The following is an 18,446-nucleotide window of genomic DNA, read 5'->3' on the forward strand; positions in this document are numbered from 1 at the left end:
TAGCTATGGCCAAATGACGTCTCGTGAATCATTTGCTATATTTTCTGATCTCCACTTGATGGCGTTCTTGTTTTGCTTCGGGGAATGAATTCTTTGTGCCCTTTTTGAACAGAGAGTGCCATCTAGTAGGGTCAGAAAAAACAGCGAATGGTACATGAGGCTTAATTTGGCCATTATTAGTTAGAAGTAGCAAGTTTTTCGAAGTAATGTCACCATGTGGCTGATTTGTGTACCTTTTGAGGGTTTTGTATGTGTGTGTGTGTGTGTGTGTATGTCTTCATATATATATACACACACATAAATAATAATAATAATAATAATAATAATGATAAACTTTATTTAAATAGCACCTTTCAAGCCACAATACACAAAGTGCAATACAAGAGAAAAATGTAAAAACACATAGAATATAAAATGACAATAAAAACACAATTATTAATTAACATAATTATTAATATAAATAACAAGAAATGGAAGAATCCTGTATAAACCCTGATAAAAGGGAGGCTACCAAGAGGTCTACAACAACATTGCATGAGCTGCAGGAATATCTGGCAAATACTGGTTGCTCTTTTTAACTTTGTACTGTACTAACTATGCGAATTTAAATGGTAGTATCCCGAGATGGACTCGCGTCCCGTTCAGGGTGTCAGCCGCAGCAGGCAAGAAGGGTGCCTCCCTTTTATTTACACCCAGACCATTTAATGCCAAGCTTGACATGTAATGAACTCCAGTCTGTATGTATAGCCACCGGCAATACAACCTGTTCAATTTTTGCTAACTTCAGCTGATTTCGTATTTATCACTGATACCCAGTCATCCAAGTCATAATTAGTCTGGTTGATATATCTAATATTAATCGCCGTAAAAGTACTTAACGTGAAATATAATCTAGGAAGAAACAGACGCACAGCCCTTATCTGCAGCTGCGGCGGGCGTTAGGACGCACGGGGCCTGATGGCGGTGTGACCCGCACGCCGCCGCCCCGCCCCGCGGCGTAACCCGGCCGATTTGAACGGTCTGCCAGCGTATCGAGGTGGGAAGATGGCGAGCATTGGGGCAGACGGCGGGCCTAGCCAGCTGTGCCAGTAAACACCAGCCATTTTTTTTGTTTTCATCCTTTGGCGTTAGCGGTTTATCGGTAATTCGACGGCTAGGGGACAGGAAAGAAGAGGATGAAGCTGCGGCCTCGGAAGGTGGCGCGGACGCCGCGCTGTAGTACTTTCAGGAAGGCAGCAGCGAGCGCCGAGCGGCGGCGGAGGAGAGTGAGGGTGAGCCCGGAGGGACCAATCCCCGGCCGGCGACTGGTTAGTGAACGCTGCTGGCTGGTCGCGGCTTTCCTCCCCCCGCCTGACCTTTCACTCACGGCGAAGCAGCACGGGTAGCTGACCGGGTAACGTGTGTGCGACTTACGGGTAACAGACACCATGTAACATCGGCATCAGAACATCACCAGAGTGATGCTTACTTATTTAATCATGCTCGTTAGCCGCCGCAGCTCCGCGGCCTGCCTTTATTTTCGCGTCTTTCTTACCGAGCTTAAGTTTACACGTATAATCGCAGCCTAATTTGAACCGACGGATGTTATCTACGGGGGCGATTACGTCAGGCGCAGCCCCGCAATCTCATTGGTGCAAAACTGCAATGGCTTTTATTTCGTACTACATGTCTGAAGTGTACAGCAAATCTTGTCTTCTCTAAGTACCATTTACTGTTTCAGCAGCATTTGCCATGGCAGTATTTTAAGTGTGTTGCAAGGGCCCGGATGTTTACAGGGCTTTTTGTTCGTGCCTAATTAAGACGGCATCTTGGATTACATACAATACTATCATTTACTTGGTATACTCATGTGTGCAGGACAAGAAAAAAGCAGCTGCAGTGGTTTCCACGGATTGTAGCGAAAATGATGTCCCAATTGTCACACAGCACTCGATTTTGCAGGCAAGACCCAAGAGAAAGGCTTCGCCAGTAGGTGAAAGCAAAGGTGTGGAAATGTTGCATCCTTCAAACTGGTCTTTGTCTCGTGCTAATTGGCTAGTTCACGGAAGGGTCTAAATATTCCAATCTTTGTCCATGTTGTGGTTGAGATCCCTGGAGGTTCCTCTTCCCTGAATTTAAGGCATGGCATACTTGTTGCAATGTAACACAGTACAATTTTGACCTCTTCCTTCCAAATTTAATGCAATTGTTCTTATATGAAAGGAGAAATTTGGCATTCTTTATCTGTTGAAGTAACTTTAAAAATGTAGCACCTTTGTCTTGTTTAAATAACCATGTTTTTGCAGGTGTGAAGTTTTCTGAAGAGGATCTCTTGAATCCAGACCTGTGTTTCTTTGGGTATGACACATTCTGCCTGATTAGTAAAGAGGAACCAGCCAGAGTATTTAACCCGTGAGTCTGATTCTGTTTCAATTTCACCCTTTCTTTCGTTGGAACCATATTTGTAAAATGAATTTTTAAATCTTTCATCAATGTGCTATATGGTAGAGGTTCCTAACTTTTTAACGTCCTTGGACCAGTTTGTTGTACAAAAAATTTCGGACCAGTAAAATGGCCCAGAGAAGTTAGTGCTGGTGGAATAATCGGCAGTTTCATAAGATCTTGTGTGTGAAAATGAGTGGGTCATAAAAAAACTGAAAGTGTTTTATTTTTCAAATAAACCATCCACTAGACTGGCAGCATTCCAGAGCTGGGGGAAATTCCAGTCACAGACCAGTCCTGGTTCGCTGACCAAGGGTTGGGAACCCCTGCATAATGGGATATGCATTGTTGGGGTTTTTAAGAAGTGGTTTACAAATAAATTGTTAGCTGTTGTGCTGTTTAATTGTGCAATCCTACCTGCTGCTTTATCTCGGTCTTAGTTACACTTTCATCAAGAACATTCCGTCACAGTCCCAGTTGTCGAAACTGAGTGTCCGGGAAATACCAGTGAAGACGAGGAGTACGCCTGAGGCCACGCTTGTCTTGGATCTGGTCTGTTCTGGCTTTTATGTGTTTGATTTGCCGTCTTCTGTTGTAGGGACACAAAGTGAGGTTGTTTGTATGCAATACTTGTCTAAAACTTTAACGGTTACTCTGTGTCTATTTGACATACTATTTTTAATCTTTTGATCTATGACGTGTAGAACAGAAGTATACATGATTTTTTGAATGTAATCCTGAAATTTTAATCAGAATTCTAACTTTCCCACTTATCGAAAGTTATCAAACGGTTATCAATGGGAGAACTTGCCTGCCACTGTCTGTTCATTTACTGGTACGTTGACTGAAGTTATTTGCTCTTTACTCAGTGCCTAATGCTACTCGTTCCTTTATTCCAGGAGGAAACGCTTGTGTACAGCTCGCTCAGTATTATCGAGGATGCAGAGTACACCTTCCACACACATTTTCAGGATCACAAGTACGAAGTATGTTTCCCTCCCTGTCCTGAGTATCAGTCTGTGTTGGGCAAGAAGCTATAGGCTGGAGGGTTTATAGCTAGCTTAAGTCATAGATTAAATCCTTAAAATTACCGTTCTTTTCTGTACTCCTCCCACACGTAATGGATATCTTAAGGATGTTATGGTGCAGTACCCTTTAAAGAACACCTGGTGTCAGTATTTATTCATGCATTTCTGTAAAGCATACTATGTAGTTTAAAAGGCATTGTCTTGCTAAAGCCTGTAATTTTTCAATGGCTCAGTTTTCCTAGAAGTGCTTTTGAAAGCCAAGTACAGTTTCAGAGGCACGTGAAGGACATTAATGGAGTTCCTTAAAGTCTGAAGTCTTTATCTTACTGTCATCTTAATGGTTAAATCAAACCGCTGGGATAAAACCTATTTTGTCTTGTCACTGCTGTCTGCGTTTCGCTTATGTAATCTGTTGTGTAGGTCTTTCTTATCCTGAGACCACATGTCAAAGAATTTCTGCAGAGAATGTCAGAACTCTTTGAGGTATGATTATCTTAGTGTGCGATGAGAGCCTCTCGCTACTTTCACATCTACATTTTTGATGTATAGATAATCCTCACTTTCCATGGATTGTCAGTAACTTGGTGCTGTAGCCTGATTTGTTTTGAAAAACATTTATCGAAGAGAACCTTGTTTGGGCTGTATTTGTGTTGGGTTCTGCTTTCAGTGCTGACTTGGTTCTGGCTTTCAGATATTTGTGTATACGTCTGCGAAGAGAGAGTATGCAGAGAAGATCCTGGAGACGCTCGACCCCGACAGACGGCTCTTCAGGTGAGCTCTCTTTAATTCCCTGCTTTAAGTTTACTCTCTTGGTATTTTGCCTAGCAAAAGTCTTGAATACAATTTTGTTTGGTCACAGGTTGAATGTATACCTCCTTCTACCTTCGCCCCCCTTCTAAAAATTGGTGATATTTACCTTATTGTGTGTCTGTGTGTGTTTTTTTTTTGGGGGGGGGGGTTGCTTATACCTCATTTGGGGACCAAAATGCCACAAAAGTGTTCAAGCCTGAAACCTCCTTACTTTTGGGGACATTTTTCAGGTCCCCATTTGGATGACCTCAGTTTTATAAAAAAAAAAAATCCGATTGCAATCAAAGTAAAAGTCTTGTATTTTGTTTGGTTACTTATGGTTAGAGCTGGTTATGGTATGGCTTTGTTACTTAAGGTTAGGGCTGGGTAGGGATTAAGGGTATAGTGATTGGGATTAGGGTTTTTCCTATACAAATGAATGGAAGGTTCCCATTTTCAAGATTCAAAGATTCAAGATTCAAAGAACTTTATTAATCCCAAAGGGAAATTGCTTTGTCTTGGTTATAGATAGGCGTCCAGCGTGTCTGTGTGTGTCTTTGTACGTATGCCCACTATATGGACAAAAGGATTGGGGCACTTCTCTTAATCATTGGATTTGGCTGTTTCATTCATTTCCAGAGGGCTATGAATTCAAGCACCAAGCCATGCAGTCAGGTTTACAAACATTTGTGAAAGGATGAGTCATTCTGAAGAGCTCAATGAATTCAAGCGTGGTACATTTATAGGACATTTTTGAGGGGTTGGGTGAGGCCTCTTAGTTCCAATGAAGGGAACTCTTCATACTTCAGCATGCTGAGACATTTTGGACAACTGTGTGCTTCCAGCTTTGTGGGAACAGTTTGGGGAAGGCCCTTTTCTGTTCCAGCATGACTGTGCCCCAGTGCACAAAGCGAGGTCCATAAAGGCATGGTTGGGTGAGTTTGGTTTGGAAGAACTTGACTCGCCCTCACAGATCCCTGACCTCAACCCCATCGAACACCTTGGGATGACCTAGAGCGGAGATTGTGAGCCAGGCCTTCAGGTCCAATATCAGTGCCTGACCTCACAGATGCTCTCCTAGGTGAATGGGCAATGATTCCCACAGACACACTCCAGAATGTTGTGGAAAACCTTCCCAGAAGAGTGACCGCTGTTATAGCTGCAGAGGGGGGACCAGCTCCATATTAATGCCTATGGATTTATAATGGGATGTCATTAAAGTTCCTATGGGTGTAATGGGCAGGTGTCATAATAGTTATGTACATAGTGTGTGAGTGTGGTTTGTTGCCGACTGTCTAAGTATAACCCACCCTTCCAAAATGGAAAAACTAATCTCTTTGGCAACAGACATTAAAAATGTTTGTTTTTTTCCTTGTTGTGACTAATCCCAAAGACTGTTTGCTTTGCTGTATGAGGCTAAATCTTAAGAATGAAGAGGCCCAGCTCATATAACTGGATGTATGCTGATGCGATACATAATTTTTACTTTATTTGCAGACATCGTTTGTACCGGGAGGATTGTTTATGCGTGTATGGTCACTATGTGAAGGACCTCAGCATATTGGAGAGGGATTTGGCAAAGACGGTCATTCTGGACAACGCTCCACACACATTCCCTTATCATGTAAGTATTTTTCTGTGTCCTGCCCCCTTCAGTCCTGTGGGGAGCGGAGTTCTAGTTACTGTTTTGTTTGCTTCCTTTGTCAGGTGATGAACATGATCCCCATTAAGGGCTGGGTGGGGGAGAAGGACGACAGGGAGCTGCAGAAGCTCATCCCGTACCTCACCAAGCTGGCAGAAGCTGTGAGTTGGCCGCATTCTCAGATAATGCTTTTAATAAAAACAAATAGAATTGAACAGTTAATTAATTAATTATGAACAATTGCCCTGTCAACATCCTTCTGGATATTCATATTTATATGTGAAATGTATTCTTTTGCTTGCATCGAAACACATGCTGAAAATGGGGCATCTGTGTGCCCTCAGTGTTGTGTGTCTGATGTACTTTCTAGAATTCTAGCTGATCACTTTCTCACCAGTAGGGTTCAGAGATGAAAACTCAGCTTCAAACTAGCTGGACTGCATACTAATTTTAATGTTGTTCTTATTTTATATATCATACCCTTTCTGAACACTGAGAAAGGCAGCTGTGAATATACTTTACTGTTTCAGTACCCATTATGTTTTATAATTTGATGCTCCTTTGTACTGGAGGTGGTGAAGAGAATTTTAAACCTGCTGAGTTTCTTAGATTATTCAAGACCGGAGTGTTCCAGCTGGTGTCACCTGTGTTTATGGTGGTTTACTGGGGGTGGGATTGCAAACCCCTTCTTTGTCGATTTGATTATGCAAATAACCTGCCTCTAAACACAGTGCAACCGGCATTTTGAAAAAAAGTCACTAACTCCGCAGATAACTGCTAGTCTGTCTGATATATCAGGGGTTTCTGGCCATATCAGTTCAGATTTTGCTTGTTCTAAATGCTGTGGTTATTTTAAGGATGATTTTCGGCATGTGCTGAAGAAAAGGTTGGACCATTTGCATCGACTGCTCTCCGAAGATTGACACTGTCTCTGGCTCGGCCCTTGTTCCTTATTACACTGGTCCTACATTACTGGTATGAACATTACTGCAAGAAGATCGACACTGGGAGAAGATCACCACCATGCGACAGCTTTTGGAGGGCTAAAGCGCCTGAATGTCTGGCTTCTTTGAGGATTTCTGTGTTTTCTAAATACTTGCGCTGTCAGTATACTACTTGTGCGCATGGTTGTGCAAGGTTTATGCACCAAGTGTTTTTAATTTGTATAAATCTGAGAATTACTTGAATTTCACATGAGCAAGAAGTTGTCTCTTGGTCAGATTGCAGTAGTTTTAAAGTCGTTTTAATTGCAAGCTGATTTGATGTATTTTGATTTCTACTTTTTTAAGCTTAAACCTTTGAACAGTGTAGCCAAAGAGGTTCTCCATTTCAGCATTTGAAAATCAATTTCTGTTATTACAATAAGCAGATTGTGTAATTGCAATGATTATGTTCTGACAAATAAACGATATATCCCATATGTCAGGTACTACCTTTGTTTTATTGCTATGGTTAAGGTGCTCAGTAAAAGTCGCCCCCCGCCTAAGGTCCGAAGAACTGGCCGATACCAATTGCTCGGCTTGTGCTTTCAGTACCATTTATGCTTCTGTCATGCTGTAAGTGTTACGTTTTGCGCGGCAGCCACCTTAATGAGTGGAAATTTTCCGAGGCTGCCGCGTCAGACATTTTTGCCAGTATTGAAGCTTAACCAGCAGTGCATTTTGACTTTTTTTTAACAGCTCGTTAAAACTGGTAACTAGTTTTGCTAAAAAATATTTACCAGTTCTGGTGCACTTGACGCTTCTGAACGTCCATGCGTTAACCATTATCGCGGTGACACATGTCCTGCTTTTGAATTCCATGGTATATAATGTTGCGTGTTTCGCGGCACTAACTCAGTCCTGTGCGCTTTTCCACTCGTCCGCCGCCGAGTTATTTGCTCCATATGGTTCTTGTGACGTTCGGGACCAAAAAAAGGAAAAGTGTGGGCGGGGGGTTAAAGCGTAGTAATTTGTCTGACTTGAAATCTGATTCAAAGTTCGGCGTCCCAGAGTTTGAGGGAAAGTGGGCAAAAAAGATTCTGAAGTCTGACTAGACGCCGCTTTTCCAGGATCCGATCTGAACGCGTCGCCCGTAGCAGCGCTGCTCATCTTGCTATTGGTTGATCAGAATATTTTCGAGTAAGTGGACTAAAGTCTCATCTGCAATTCATATTTTCCCCACATTTGCTCTTAAATTTTTTTCCGAAAGCATTGTTGAGATTCATATTAGCACTTTTGTTCCGAAACTGCCTTAGTATTTGTAAGTGTGGCGCATGGTTAACCGGACTATTGTGCACGGGTTAGTAGACGTATGGAAATGATTAGGATACGGCTTTTATAATTACTTCGCCAATGTTGTAGCCTATGTAGAGAAAAATACCACATTTTCTTAAATGCGGATTTTTTTTCCCTGCTTTTCAAAACTGAGTGCATCTCCTTATTAGTGTTTAGCTGTAAGAAATTCTGCCGTGGTTTCTCATGCTTTGTTTTTGTGTTTTGGTAAGTTTGGTAAATGTTAGCGTTCCATTCTGCAAGGTAATGAATTTATAAACAAAATAGGGCTTTAGTGTTTATTCAAACTTAAATAAATTTGTTTTACAGTAATGGATGCGTTCGCTTTATCGGGCCCGAAAATAAAACATGAAATAATAGGGGTGCATAAAACTTATCATTGTGCGTTTATTTTGATCTGCTAAATACCAACTACGGAATTGAGTGCTACCACTCTGCTATGGTTGGACAGTGTACCCTTCTGTAGACGGATTCTAGATGCCTTGCCAATTTGTCTCTCAGTCTTTCGGTCATCCAAGAAGCCGCCCGCCACTTCTGGCCCAGCGGTCGGGTGTAAACTGAATTCCCAGATGTGCATATCTTTGAGGCACGATGGGGAAAAAAAACTTAAAACCACAAAGATTGATGAAATAACCAGTTTTATCGATTGAAGTTGAATTGCCGTGCATCGCGTAGTTCCTACAATCTTTTTCTCGTGCTTTAGTTTGAAACTTGATTAACATTGAAATCTAAGTCATTGTCATGTCCACGTTGTAACAGTATAGATATTCTGCACTGTGTATGTGACGGCTTCACTGCACTGTGGACTGACATTGTGCAAACCCCATTTGACTGGTAGAACAACCCGACGTTAATGTATGGTCTTGATGTGAAATACAAAGAATTACAACTACTTGCAGTTATTTTATCATGTTCTAGGTTTTCTAACAATGACATCGACAGGGCATCTCGCCACCAACCGCCGCGACACAAAGGAGTTCGACAGCGTTAAAGAGTCCATCAGTGACATCATCAACCAGCTGCAGGACATTGACCCTGCGCGTCTGTCCTTCTCCCCCTTCCTGGATCTGGACACCCAGATTTCCCTGGCCCCAGTGTCAGATAGCCCCGAATCCTCGGTGGAGGAGCTGCAGTCTCCCTCTCACTCTGTCCCTGGTTCCCAGCATTCACTGGGGCCCTCCACAGCAGGAGATGATCTTGACCGTAAGCCATTTATTTATAGATTTACAGTAAATGCTTATATTTTACAGAAATTTTCTTTCTGTTGACCATTGATTATGATTAGGGAACATTGTGAACTGTAATAAATCAGAATTAATTCCCCCCCCCCTTTATCTTTAGGAAGTAATTCTTGCTATATTCAATCGCATGAAAGTGTCACAGAGGAATCAAGATATTGTGTCAGTGAAAAAGAAGCCAAAGAGCATATAATGGCAAATGACACTCACACAATAGAAGGCTCCAGTGAACACGGAGACACCTTCCCAGTGCAAGCTGTCCAGGGTGACGACTTCATCAGCAGGGAAACGCAGAGCACGAGCCCAGTGGAATGCAGCAATATCGATTCAACTGTGGATGAGGGAAGCCCACTGATGCGGAGCCCACCAGAGTGTATTGAGCTGGTCATGTGGGACTCCCAGGGACAGCAGGAGTCTGGAGCCTTGCCAGCGGCTGCAGACAGGAGGCGCTGTCGCTGCTGCCGCCAGTGTTGCCTGACTGGTCGCGTTCCGGCTCTGTGCTCCACGTTAGCTGCTCTCCTGCTCCTTCCTTGGATCCTATATGCTCTCTACTTCTACCTTCCTCTGGAAACCCCCGACTGCCCAGACCTGGTCAGCCGCCTCATCTTCACACTGCGCTGCTGCGCTGTGGCAGTGTTGCCCATCCTGCTTGGTATGTCCAGTGGATACTATCACAGTGAGAAGCAAACAATGCGTGTGCTTGATATTATTTATGTCTTTGAATTATTCTGACACCTTCAGCTTTCAGAAATATGTCATTCTTAATGTTTTTTCTCAGAACCAGCATTGAAAGTAAAAGTACGGAGAGTATAGGGGTCACTGTTTTGCCTAGTGACTAAGGTTCTATCATACTCTCAAAAACAAATGTAATATTCCTCTTGGTATGACTGATTTATTAGTTTATGCTGCAGTTCGTCATCTTGCTTGGTATTCAAAACTTTGTAGGAATATGTAATTAAAAATACGATTTTCAGTAAATTAATTCCAAGTAGCAGTAGAAGAATTTCCCATCCAATAGATAATTGTCCTTATTGCGAAAGTCAGACTAGTTTACCGCCATCTTGGGTGGAGGGAACCTGGCTACAGGTGTTTTGTTGTTTGTTAAAGTTTTTCAGATATGAGGGATACATGCTTCTCTCTTTCCTCCAGCGATGCTAACAGGTGCTGTGTCCCGGTTCTGCTCGGCGTCTTTGGACCCACTGGGAGAGTGTCCTAGAAGATCCTTATTTTTGCAGCTATTTGTTACCTCATCTGTTGAGCAGCTCTTCCTCTATTCCCTCAATCTTGCTGTCATGGCAACCTTCCTGCATCAAGACCATATGAAGGCAGTGCCTATATTATCTGGAGTTTTTGTTGGAGGGAGGTAAGAGTGGAAGGTGAATGAAATGTGGCATAAGGCTGCAATACACTCCAGCTGATAATGTCATATAACATTAAAAAAGACAAATGCCATGATGACCCTTTGTTCTTCTTCCCCAGGTCGGTCTACTGGCTTTCGCTCCATTTTTGTAGCGCCTGGAGAGGTTTCGGTTCGGGACTCACGCTCTTCCCACTTCTGGCCATGGTGGTCTTCAATCTGTACTGTCTGTTTGACCTTGGCCTCAGACAGTTGTTCCATGGATCTGAAGACAGTCTGTATATCCAAACTACCCCTTCTGCCTGGCCACTTCAGATACCAGGGCAACTAAATTACTTTTAGTCAATAGGATATGTGGACACGCAAAGAAGCAGGATACTGTTGAGCTTTGTCCCTTGGAAACTCTGCCTATTCCAGAAATATTTCATTCCTGTGGTCTACTGGTCTAGAGCTTTGTACAGCTGCATAAAATACCATTACCGCTAACCTCCAAGCCAATAAAACTTAAGTGGCATTTTGCATACAAAGACTTTTTTTGTAGAGGAATATTCTGGATCGGAATATGTTTTCCCCCTCATTTTGAAGAAAACAACAGTAAAATGCATGAATAATAAGGTTTGTGTGTCTGATAACATTTTCAGCTGAATATGTTGAGCTACAGTTTCCTTTAAAATGTATCTGATAATTTTTTATTAACCATTGTGCATAATTTTAAGACTCAAAATATTTTTTTATCTGTGCGTGTATGTCCCTTGCAGTTGACTAGCACCCCTCAGGGTGTCCCCTGTACTTCCTGGGTTAAGCTGCACCCCCCGTGACCCTGCCCAATTAGAAGATGGATAGTTGGAAAAGATTTTTATTTTCAGTTAGTACAACTGAGTGTGAACATAAAGTAAAAAGATAACACACACAAAGAACTAATTTTATATATCCACCAAGAATAAGCTGCACTGATGCCAGTGGTTGCTGCTGATTTTCTGTTATCGGTGATAGCAAATCTCAAAGAGAGTGTGATTCCTCCAACTCATTCAAGGCAGCCCCTTCCACACCTCTGAAATCTCCAAAATTCTCGTTGCCTCTCGGCTGGCTCCTTGCCGCCGTTCGGATCTGTATGATTCCGTGTACTGCCCACGCTGCCGCACACAGGAAACATGCCAGGACCAGCGGCCCACCAAAGAGAATGCCCAGAATGAGCCCGGACCACTTCATGCTTTCGCCAACCTCAGTCTGGTGGTCCCAGGGGTAGGAAGGAGTGCTGCATGTACTCAGCTGAGGGTCCAGCGTGGAGAATGGTGGACAGTCCAGGCAATTAGTTTCCCGATGACCAAAGCATGTATGGCAAGTATGATGGCACGACTGGCAGCGTCGTGGCGACTGGGTGCTGTTACCCCACTCGTAATAATGAGGGGGGCAGGAGGGCAGGCAGGCGTTCTCAAATAAGTACAAGGGGTAGGTGCACTCTGCGTTACAAAAAAGAAAGAGCCGCTAGAAAAACTAAAATCCAGAAAGCGTTAGAGGTACAGTCTCGGACACGCGTTTCCCATGAAAGTGTGCGTAATTATTGCAGGTTCAGAGGTTTTCAGGACAGCAGAGCATGAGACACTAGTGTACATGTACCCCAGTGTCCCAATACCGGTCTTCAAATTCCCACCTTAATGAGACTTATAAATGATCCCATATTGGGTATCTGACTGAATAAGTCCAGGCAAGATAAGTGGCATCCAAGCCCAGCCAAATCACGTCAGAAAAATATTGTAAATTTGTCCAAGTATGAATTCCCAGTAACAAATCAGTACAGTAACAGTACAGTAGCCATATATTTAATAATGAATCCAAGTAATGATTTATGAATTGTACAGCTGCATGGAATATGAATCAATTATACTAGGATGTGTCCATAATACTTGATAAAACAAAAACATTTCACATACAGATTTTGTTCTTGATTTCAGATATAGGCATTGATGTGATTAGTTTAAACATGCAATCTGCCACTTTTGAATCCCAAACTTTGTCATGAATGAGCAGGCAGGTTCCCTCCAGGCTAACAGGGGTATGTTCCTGTCATGAAACTCAGAACTCTGTGTATTATTATCCTGCATAAAAATATAATTTGCCTATGTCAAGTTTGATGAAAATAGCTACAGTTGTACTGCTACAAATCTGATTTGTACTTTGATAGCAAAAACATCTGTAAATGTTAAGCATTAGTTGCTATGTACGGGTAACAATTGATAGGCATGTTGTCTAATTACATATGGGAGATTTCATTTTAAATCATCATTGTCCCCATTACTTTCTGATAACGGATTATGTCTAGCAATTTGTTTTTTCAGATGTTAAATGGGAGTACTCTGTTTTATTAGTGTCATTTAAAGAAACATTATTTTTGTTGAGTACTTGGAAAATACTCGGAGGCAAATCACACACATTACATGGAATTCGCTCTATCTGATCTGCAGATTTTCATCTCATTTTGATGCTCTGGAAAATTAGGATAGAAAATTTTTCATTTACATTTACAGCATTTGGCAGACGCCCTTAGCCACAGTGAATTATATTTATTTTATTTTATTTATGGTTTATTTGACATGGACAGTGCACATTAATAAACAAAAAATGTACTGTAAATGTGCTAGAATTAGCCAAAATGGCTATTTCACATCTGTATATAAGTATTTCAGGTCTAAATCATTTGCAGTATGTGCTTCTTTCCAATCAAGAACAAATCTTCACCCACAAATGCTACTGATTTTTCTTTCTATCCAACTCAGTACTTCTTTTAATGAATCGTCTGGGACCAACCGACCAAAGGCCCGCGTAAGGGTGTGATCAAACAGCCCTGGTGTGTAGTTTCTTACCGGTACAGCTGCCATTAGAGCTGAGAATCAGACACTTCCAAACAGGCGTCCGTCCCACCCGGCGTGCTCTCATGCACTCCCTTGTCCCGTATAGCTCTAGTTGGAATTTAGACAAAATACCTGAGGAATGTAAAGAGATCATAATGCTAGTCGTGATTCAGAACGATGGTGCCTTTCTGAATGTTTAAGAGAATCAGGATTTATTTCACTGTTAGTTTTCTCTCCCTACATTATTAACCAAGACCAGCTTTGCATGGAATGAGATTTCTACTATTATTAATCAGTTTGTGTTCCTCTGACATTCTGACTGAGGGGGGCTGACGCTCACCGCTGGTGGGCCAGTAGCCCCTCTTTTCTATCTGGAGAGTCCATTCCCCTGTAGGGTCTTCATTCCAGCTATGGAAGCTTGTCAAGGCCCAATCTGAGTATCCCTTTGTAGATGCATCAGAATGCCTGAGCAGGAAGATGAGATGGCCGTCGCCAGACCAGTTACGTCGCGTTGGTGGGAACAGCCACACCGAGTGTCACACATGGGTCATTGTTTTAACATGCAGAAGTGTTTCTACTGTGTCATTTGCTCTATTACAAAACGGTTACGCTCTGGAACTCCATGATGCAATTTCATGGTGTGTTCCTTGCCTGATGGTGACCAGAGTGGACTGTGCTCCCAGTGGGCTGATGAGGACAATGGAGAGATCTCCATGCCTGGTGTAGGTCAAGGTGAGTCTTGCCCGGATGTGTTCAAGAGAGCGAATCCAATTTCTGGTCCTCAGGCAAGCTGTCTCATTCCATTTCAATATTAGGTTCCCATGTAGCTCACTACCGGACAATAAGGTATAGAATAACCCTTAATCACCTGGGGAATCTGTCTTTCTTTGGAAGTAGCACAGCTCTTATTGCTAACAATTCTTATCTATCATAATAGATCTCAACTAAAGCAGCCCTGTGTGTTAGATCCTTCCAGAACACTAATACTATTTGCTGTCACTATGAACATTTCCTTCTTACAGGGGCCGGGTGATGACATCGCTCATGCACTTCCTCTGAGGATGGACAGCTGTCCATTTCCTGGCCAGGTGGACCAGCTTCCCAGCATCAAGACGTCCATGCCCATAATAATGGCTGACTAAACCGAGGCGAGAGCCAGTCGTCATCTGCTCATCCTTCATTTATGTTTTTCACTTTTAAAACCTTAATGATGATTACTTTAGCAGACTCACCCGGTCTGCCAGCGCCATTTGTTTGCCAGTCATCCGATCTGAGATGTGAAGGTCTAGAAGGCTGGATTGTTGTATGCTGCCCATCACGCCAGGTCAGTGCAGGGCTGTAGAGGTGCCCAAGCTGAACTTACACTGCCATTCATAAGGCGATTCATTTTTTAAGGATACTTTGTGCCCACTATTATTGGGAAGTGTTTACTTTGCCTCTAAAACCAGTGCGGTGATGCTGGCAACCAGATGGGCAGGTGCTGAAGTGCCAACCTTCCAGAAAGAAACAGAACATTTGGCTTTAACATAGATTTACAAAAAAATAGATGGGCATGTCCTGAAGCGTGAGCTTATGCAGTGTAAAATTGTCTTGGAAGAAGAGAAAATAGCCCCTTTATATCAAATAATTAGCTTAATGTAATTATCATCAGTATTTTTAGTATGACGTATTCATATTTCACATCAATAAAAGAGCAAATGAATGCAATAGCATCAATTCAGGTGAATGTCTTACATATGAAGTGTGCAGGACAGGTAGTCGGCAGTGTCTTACGACTGTGCGCCGATGCAGGCTGCTCCCACTGTACACGGCGGTTAGAATGGCAGCACACAGCTCGATGTAGAAGGCCGATTTCCGGCTCTCCGTGGTGCTGCTGACAGACAGCGTCTGTATGCTGCTGCTGTAGCCATCGAGGTCGCAGTTACCGTGGCTTGTGCCACTGTTACCACAACCCCAGACGTAAATGGAACCCAAATCACCACGGCCCTGTGAAATGATATTTAGTTACTCATTTGGATTTGTTCATTAGTTCTTCACTGAGTACTAAAATTTTACCAGAAAGAATTAAAGTGCACTAAGTCATTATCTGCTTTTCCTGCCAGCCCACCGTTATACATTCAGACGTAAACTCAGTAACAGTATGGCACCTGAAATGCATAATACCCTGCTTACGCCCCGTATTGAAGCCTCGTAGGGCAGAGTGCTTGGCCCCTTCACTATTCTTCCGTTATCTTCAGGCGCCCAGCCGGCACTGCAGATATCAGTGTGCTGCTGGTTGAAGCTGGGAGACTTGGCCTTGGCTAAGTCAGTCACGTGACTATCAAGCATCTGGATCCCTAAGAACAGTACAGAAAACAAAGTGAAACTAAAAACAAAATCCCACCAATGATTTATCATTTATTTTTAATAATCCACAATGAGCTCTCAGGAATTGGCCCACCTTCTGCTATTAAGGTAATGCTTTTCAATGTATAAAGAGCACTAATTTTTGTGCTGTTTATTTTGTAGTAAAGCTATCTCATCTGTAAAGCAACATTTTGTATTTTTTTATATGTATTTTATATATACAGCAAAGTAAACCAGACAGTGTTAACTCCAAATTCCAAACAAGCACCTGACTGTTGTGTTGAGAAGACAGATTCCGCTGTGTATAATGATAATATTCTTCGCAGTCATAGCTTACCACCATTTGTAGCCTGATATGCCACACCCACTGCACACGCTCTGTTACTGGCCACAGAGGTCACTCCCCCAACATGCCTGTGCGGCAGAGGACCAAAATAATGCTCTGTTATAGTCCACCAGCACATATTCTACAATACGATTATGTCAGCGTGTACCTAAATAAGCTGAGCATAAAGTACCGGTGAATAACTTTAATATCTTCATAGGGCATGTATCCTGCATCCACCCATAAATCTGCATCCCAACTGCTAATTCATTGCAAGTCCTATCCTAGGCAGTGAAGGGCACAAGGCAGGGGAAACCATGACCTGGATGCCAGTCCATCACAGGACACATATTCACACTTTAGTTTGCCTCACTGTGTGCTTTTATATTGCTAGTACCTAAAGTACCCTACGCAAGTCATGGGGAGACTATAGCCTACAGACTGCACACTCACACAGCAGAGACAGGACTAAATCCCACAGTCCTGCCCAATGAGCTACTGTGCTATCCAACCTGGCATGACTTTAGCATTTTACATGTGCACTGCACTTTATAAATATATTTTAACTACTGTTACCAGTTTACTTTCATTGGTGTGTATCTAGGTTCTGAGTTGGGATCGTTGCTGTTCATGTTGTAGCTGGTCTGTGGATCCTATGAAAATGGTCAGAGGTCAGACCATGATTCCACACGCAAATTTAAAATAAAAGTAGCAGAAGTAACCCTTTATCACTATTTTGAACTCACATCGTTTTCCTCCAGGTCAAGGTGGCTCTCCTCCATTCCATCATCTGTGATGGACACCAGCACTGCCCAGGTAGCCCTTACGTTCGGATCAAAGGTTCTCTTAGAACAAAAAGAAATACCTTATATACACTTCTCTCTAGTGGGATTACATGAAGCTAAGAGAGGGATGTAATTACTAAATTCCACTGCTTTGTCAAAGGAGGATCATTAGGCTGAGATGCTGGATCCCTTCTCATTCCAGTCTTCTTGGACTGCTGCGCGAACCAAAATACCTAAATGGAAACAGCACAAACCTATATAAAAACATAACAGCATCACGAATCATATTTATTTATAAAGTGCAGTAGGAGCCTTTTCCGGCTTATTAAGAAAATTATTCTGTTGTAATGATTGTTTTGACACCCAACTCTCCCTCATATGAGAGTTATCTGCAAAACTCTAAATTAAAAAATGGTTCAGCTGCTGTCCGGTGGATCTGATCAGTTAAAACAATACGTGCTTTATGTGTATCAATGTTTTAACGAAACGCGTTTTGTGTTACCTTCCCTAGACTGTGAAATCCCAGTTTTCCTGCAAACCTCTCGACGTGTTCGGGGGGGGCGTTTAAATGCACCGCCCAGCTGTTGGTGGTCGCGCAAGCGATACATAGACCGAGCACAGCTGGCCCAAACCATAGTAATTTCATGTCGGACTTTCCTTATTGGGTTACTGAATTACTGCTTTATTTTTTACATATGCGGTTCTGTTGTTGTTTGGCCACACTGAGAAAAGCCGGGCATTTCCCGTAACGGCTGCTGTTCGTGCCCACAGGCGCGAGATGAAAGCGCGAGACCCAAACCTGCATTCACTGCGCTGCTGCGCTTTGCCAGGCGTTATTTGCTGACAAATTAGCGTCATTATGTCTCTATGACCATAGGAATTTAATTGATTGCAAATTATACATCAAGGCAGTTTGAACGTCTTCGTGCTGTCTATTTTTAGCACGGCAACTTTATTCAATTCCACCTGTTGGGAAAAAAAAAACTAAAATTCACGCAGTAGCATAGCGTGAATGAAGGTGGTGAAATAAGATATAGCGGACAATGACTTTTCAGATATAATGACTAATAGACTGGCTTAAGTTAACTAATCTTTGAAATCGTGATTAGAAAAACTATAATTTTTATACGTGCCATAAACATAATGTTATATAAAAATTGTATTTGCAAGGAGGACATAGCTAGTCCATCCAATGACATATTCTAATAGTAATTAAGTGTTCGGGAAAAATGTCTATGAAGCACCCATATATATAAATGTTATCGTTATATTTTCCTGTCTTATGTTGAGATAACGACTAATTTTTCTCGTCATCCCAACATAGCCAAAGTGTTTTTTTCGAGATGACGAGTTATTTACTTGAGATTACAACATAACAGAAGTTGTTATCACG

At 42.3% G+C, this 18,446-nt stretch overlaps 3 protein-coding genes across 17 annotated transcripts; 2 read left to right on the top strand and 1 right to left on the bottom strand.

Moving 5' to 3' along the window:
• The first annotated feature begins 929 nt into the window (after positions 1-929).
• Positions 930-7,300, top strand: ctdspl3 (CTD (carboxy-terminal domain, RNA polymerase II, polypeptide A) small phosphatase like 3). Of its 4 annotated transcripts, none has more exons than XM_023843597.2 (10): positions 930-1,307; positions 1,942-1,984; positions 2,286-2,391; positions 2,862-2,973; positions 3,321-3,407; positions 3,870-3,932; positions 4,141-4,220; positions 5,736-5,862; positions 5,946-6,041; positions 6,738-7,300. In XM_023843597.2, the coding sequence occupies exons 1-10, from the start codon at positions 1,176-1,178 to the stop codon at positions 6,801-6,803; spliced, it is 912 nt and encodes a 303-aa protein (XP_023699365.1). In that variant the 5' UTR covers positions 930-1,175; the 3' UTR covers positions 6,804-7,300. The 4 variants fall into 4 exon arrangements, with proteins under 4 accessions (XP_023699365.1, XP_023699363.1, XP_023699366.1 ...); XM_023843595.2 differs by having other exon boundaries at positions 933-1,307; positions 1,858-1,984; XM_023843598.2 differs by having other exon boundaries at positions 933-1,271.
• An 84-nt stretch (positions 7,301-7,384) lies between these two features.
• On the top strand, positions 7,385-11,362 carry LOC111860375 (uncharacterized). 7 transcript variants are annotated; one of them, XM_023844054.2, is made up of 6 exons: positions 7,385-7,572; positions 7,931-8,000; positions 9,072-9,356; positions 9,495-10,043; positions 10,541-10,754; positions 10,871-11,362. In XM_023844054.2, the coding sequence occupies exons 3-6, from the start codon at positions 9,083-9,085 to the stop codon at positions 11,088-11,090; spliced, it is 1,257 nt and encodes a 418-aa protein (XP_023699822.1). In that variant the 5' UTR covers positions 7,385-7,572; positions 7,931-8,000; positions 9,072-9,082; the 3' UTR covers positions 11,091-11,362. The 7 variants fall into 7 exon arrangements, with proteins under 7 accessions (XP_023699822.1, XP_023699825.1, XP_023699826.1 ...); XM_023844057.2 differs by lacking the exon at positions 7,385-7,572 and having other exon boundaries at positions 7,598-8,000; positions 10,553-10,754; XM_023844058.2 differs by lacking the exon at positions 7,385-7,572 and having other exon boundaries at positions 7,598-8,000; positions 10,541-10,767; positions 10,871-10,962.
• Positions 11,363-11,590: 228 nt separating this feature from the next.
• On the bottom strand, positions 11,591-17,816 carry LOC111860374 (furin-like). Of its 6 annotated transcripts, none has more exons than XM_023844047.2 (14): positions 17,556-17,816; positions 17,191-17,286; positions 17,015-17,113; positions 16,845-16,921; positions 16,281-16,357; positions 15,770-15,933; positions 15,332-15,583; positions 15,029-15,090; positions 14,830-14,933; positions 14,618-14,735; positions 14,249-14,428; positions 13,938-14,062; positions 13,610-13,729; positions 11,591-12,208 (listed from the first exon to the last, which is right to left on the bottom strand). In XM_023844047.2, exons 1-14 carry the CDS (start codon positions 17,697-17,699, stop codon positions 11,748-11,750), a joined length of 2,079 nt encoding a protein of 692 aa, XP_023699815.1. In that variant the 5' UTR covers positions 17,700-17,816; the 3' UTR covers positions 11,591-11,747. The 6 variants fall into 6 exon arrangements, with proteins under 6 accessions (XP_023699815.1, XP_023699816.1, XP_023699814.1 ...); XM_023844048.2 differs by having other exon boundaries at positions 15,371-15,583; positions 15,761-15,933; XM_023844046.2 differs by having other exon boundaries at positions 15,761-15,933.
• Between the last annotated feature and the right edge of the window lie 630 nt (positions 17,817-18,446).

This window comes from Paramormyrops kingsleyae, chromosome 15 (genome assembly GCF_048594095.1).
Source record: "Paramormyrops kingsleyae isolate MSU_618 chromosome 15, PKINGS_0.4, whole genome shotgun sequence".
Lineage (NCBI taxonomy): Eukaryota > Metazoa > Chordata > Actinopteri > Osteoglossiformes > Mormyridae > Paramormyrops > Paramormyrops kingsleyae.

What these genes read in the sequence shown, in the direction of transcription:
- LOC111860375 (XM_023844054.2), top strand. Translation starts at nt 9,083, where the DNA reads ATGACATCGACAGGGCATCTCGCCACCAACCGCCGCGACACAAAGGAG. An exon ending in AGTGTTGCCCATCCTGCTTG is followed by an intron (nt 10,044 to 10,540) that starts GTATGTCCAGTG and finishes TCTTTCCTCCAG; the next exon opens with CGATGCTAACAGGTGCTGTG. An exon ending in GGAGTTTTTGTTGGAGGGAG is followed by an intron (nt 10,755 to 10,870) that starts GTAAGAGTGGAA and finishes CTTCTTCCCCAG; the next exon opens with GTCGGTCTACTGGCTTTCGC.
- LOC111860374 (XM_023844046.2), bottom strand. Translation starts at nt 17,699, where the DNA reads ATGAAATTACTATGGTTTGGGCCAGCTGTGCTCGGTCTATGTATCGCT. An exon ending in ATATCAGGCTACAAATGGTG is followed by an intron (nt 15,934 to 16,280) that starts GTAAGCTATGAC and finishes TACTGTTCTTAG; the next exon opens with GGATCCAGATGCTTGATAGT. An exon ending in GCACTGGTTTTAGAGGCAAA is followed by an intron (nt 14,934 to 15,028) that starts GTAAACACTTCC and finishes GCACCTCTACAG; the next exon opens with CCCTGCACTGACCTGGCGTG.
- ctdspl3 (XM_023843595.2), top strand. Translation starts at nt 1,176, where the DNA reads ATGAAGCTGCGGCCTCGGAAGGTGGCGCGGACGCCGCGCTGTAGTACT. An exon ending in CACACACATTCCCTTATCAT is followed by an intron (nt 5,863 to 5,945) that starts GTAAGTATTTTT and finishes TTCCTTTGTCAG; the next exon opens with GTGATGAACATGATCCCCAT. An exon ending in TCACCAAGCTGGCAGAAGCT is followed by an intron (nt 6,042 to 6,737) that starts GTGAGTTGGCCG and finishes GGTTATTTTAAG; the next exon opens with GATGATTTTCGGCATGTGCT.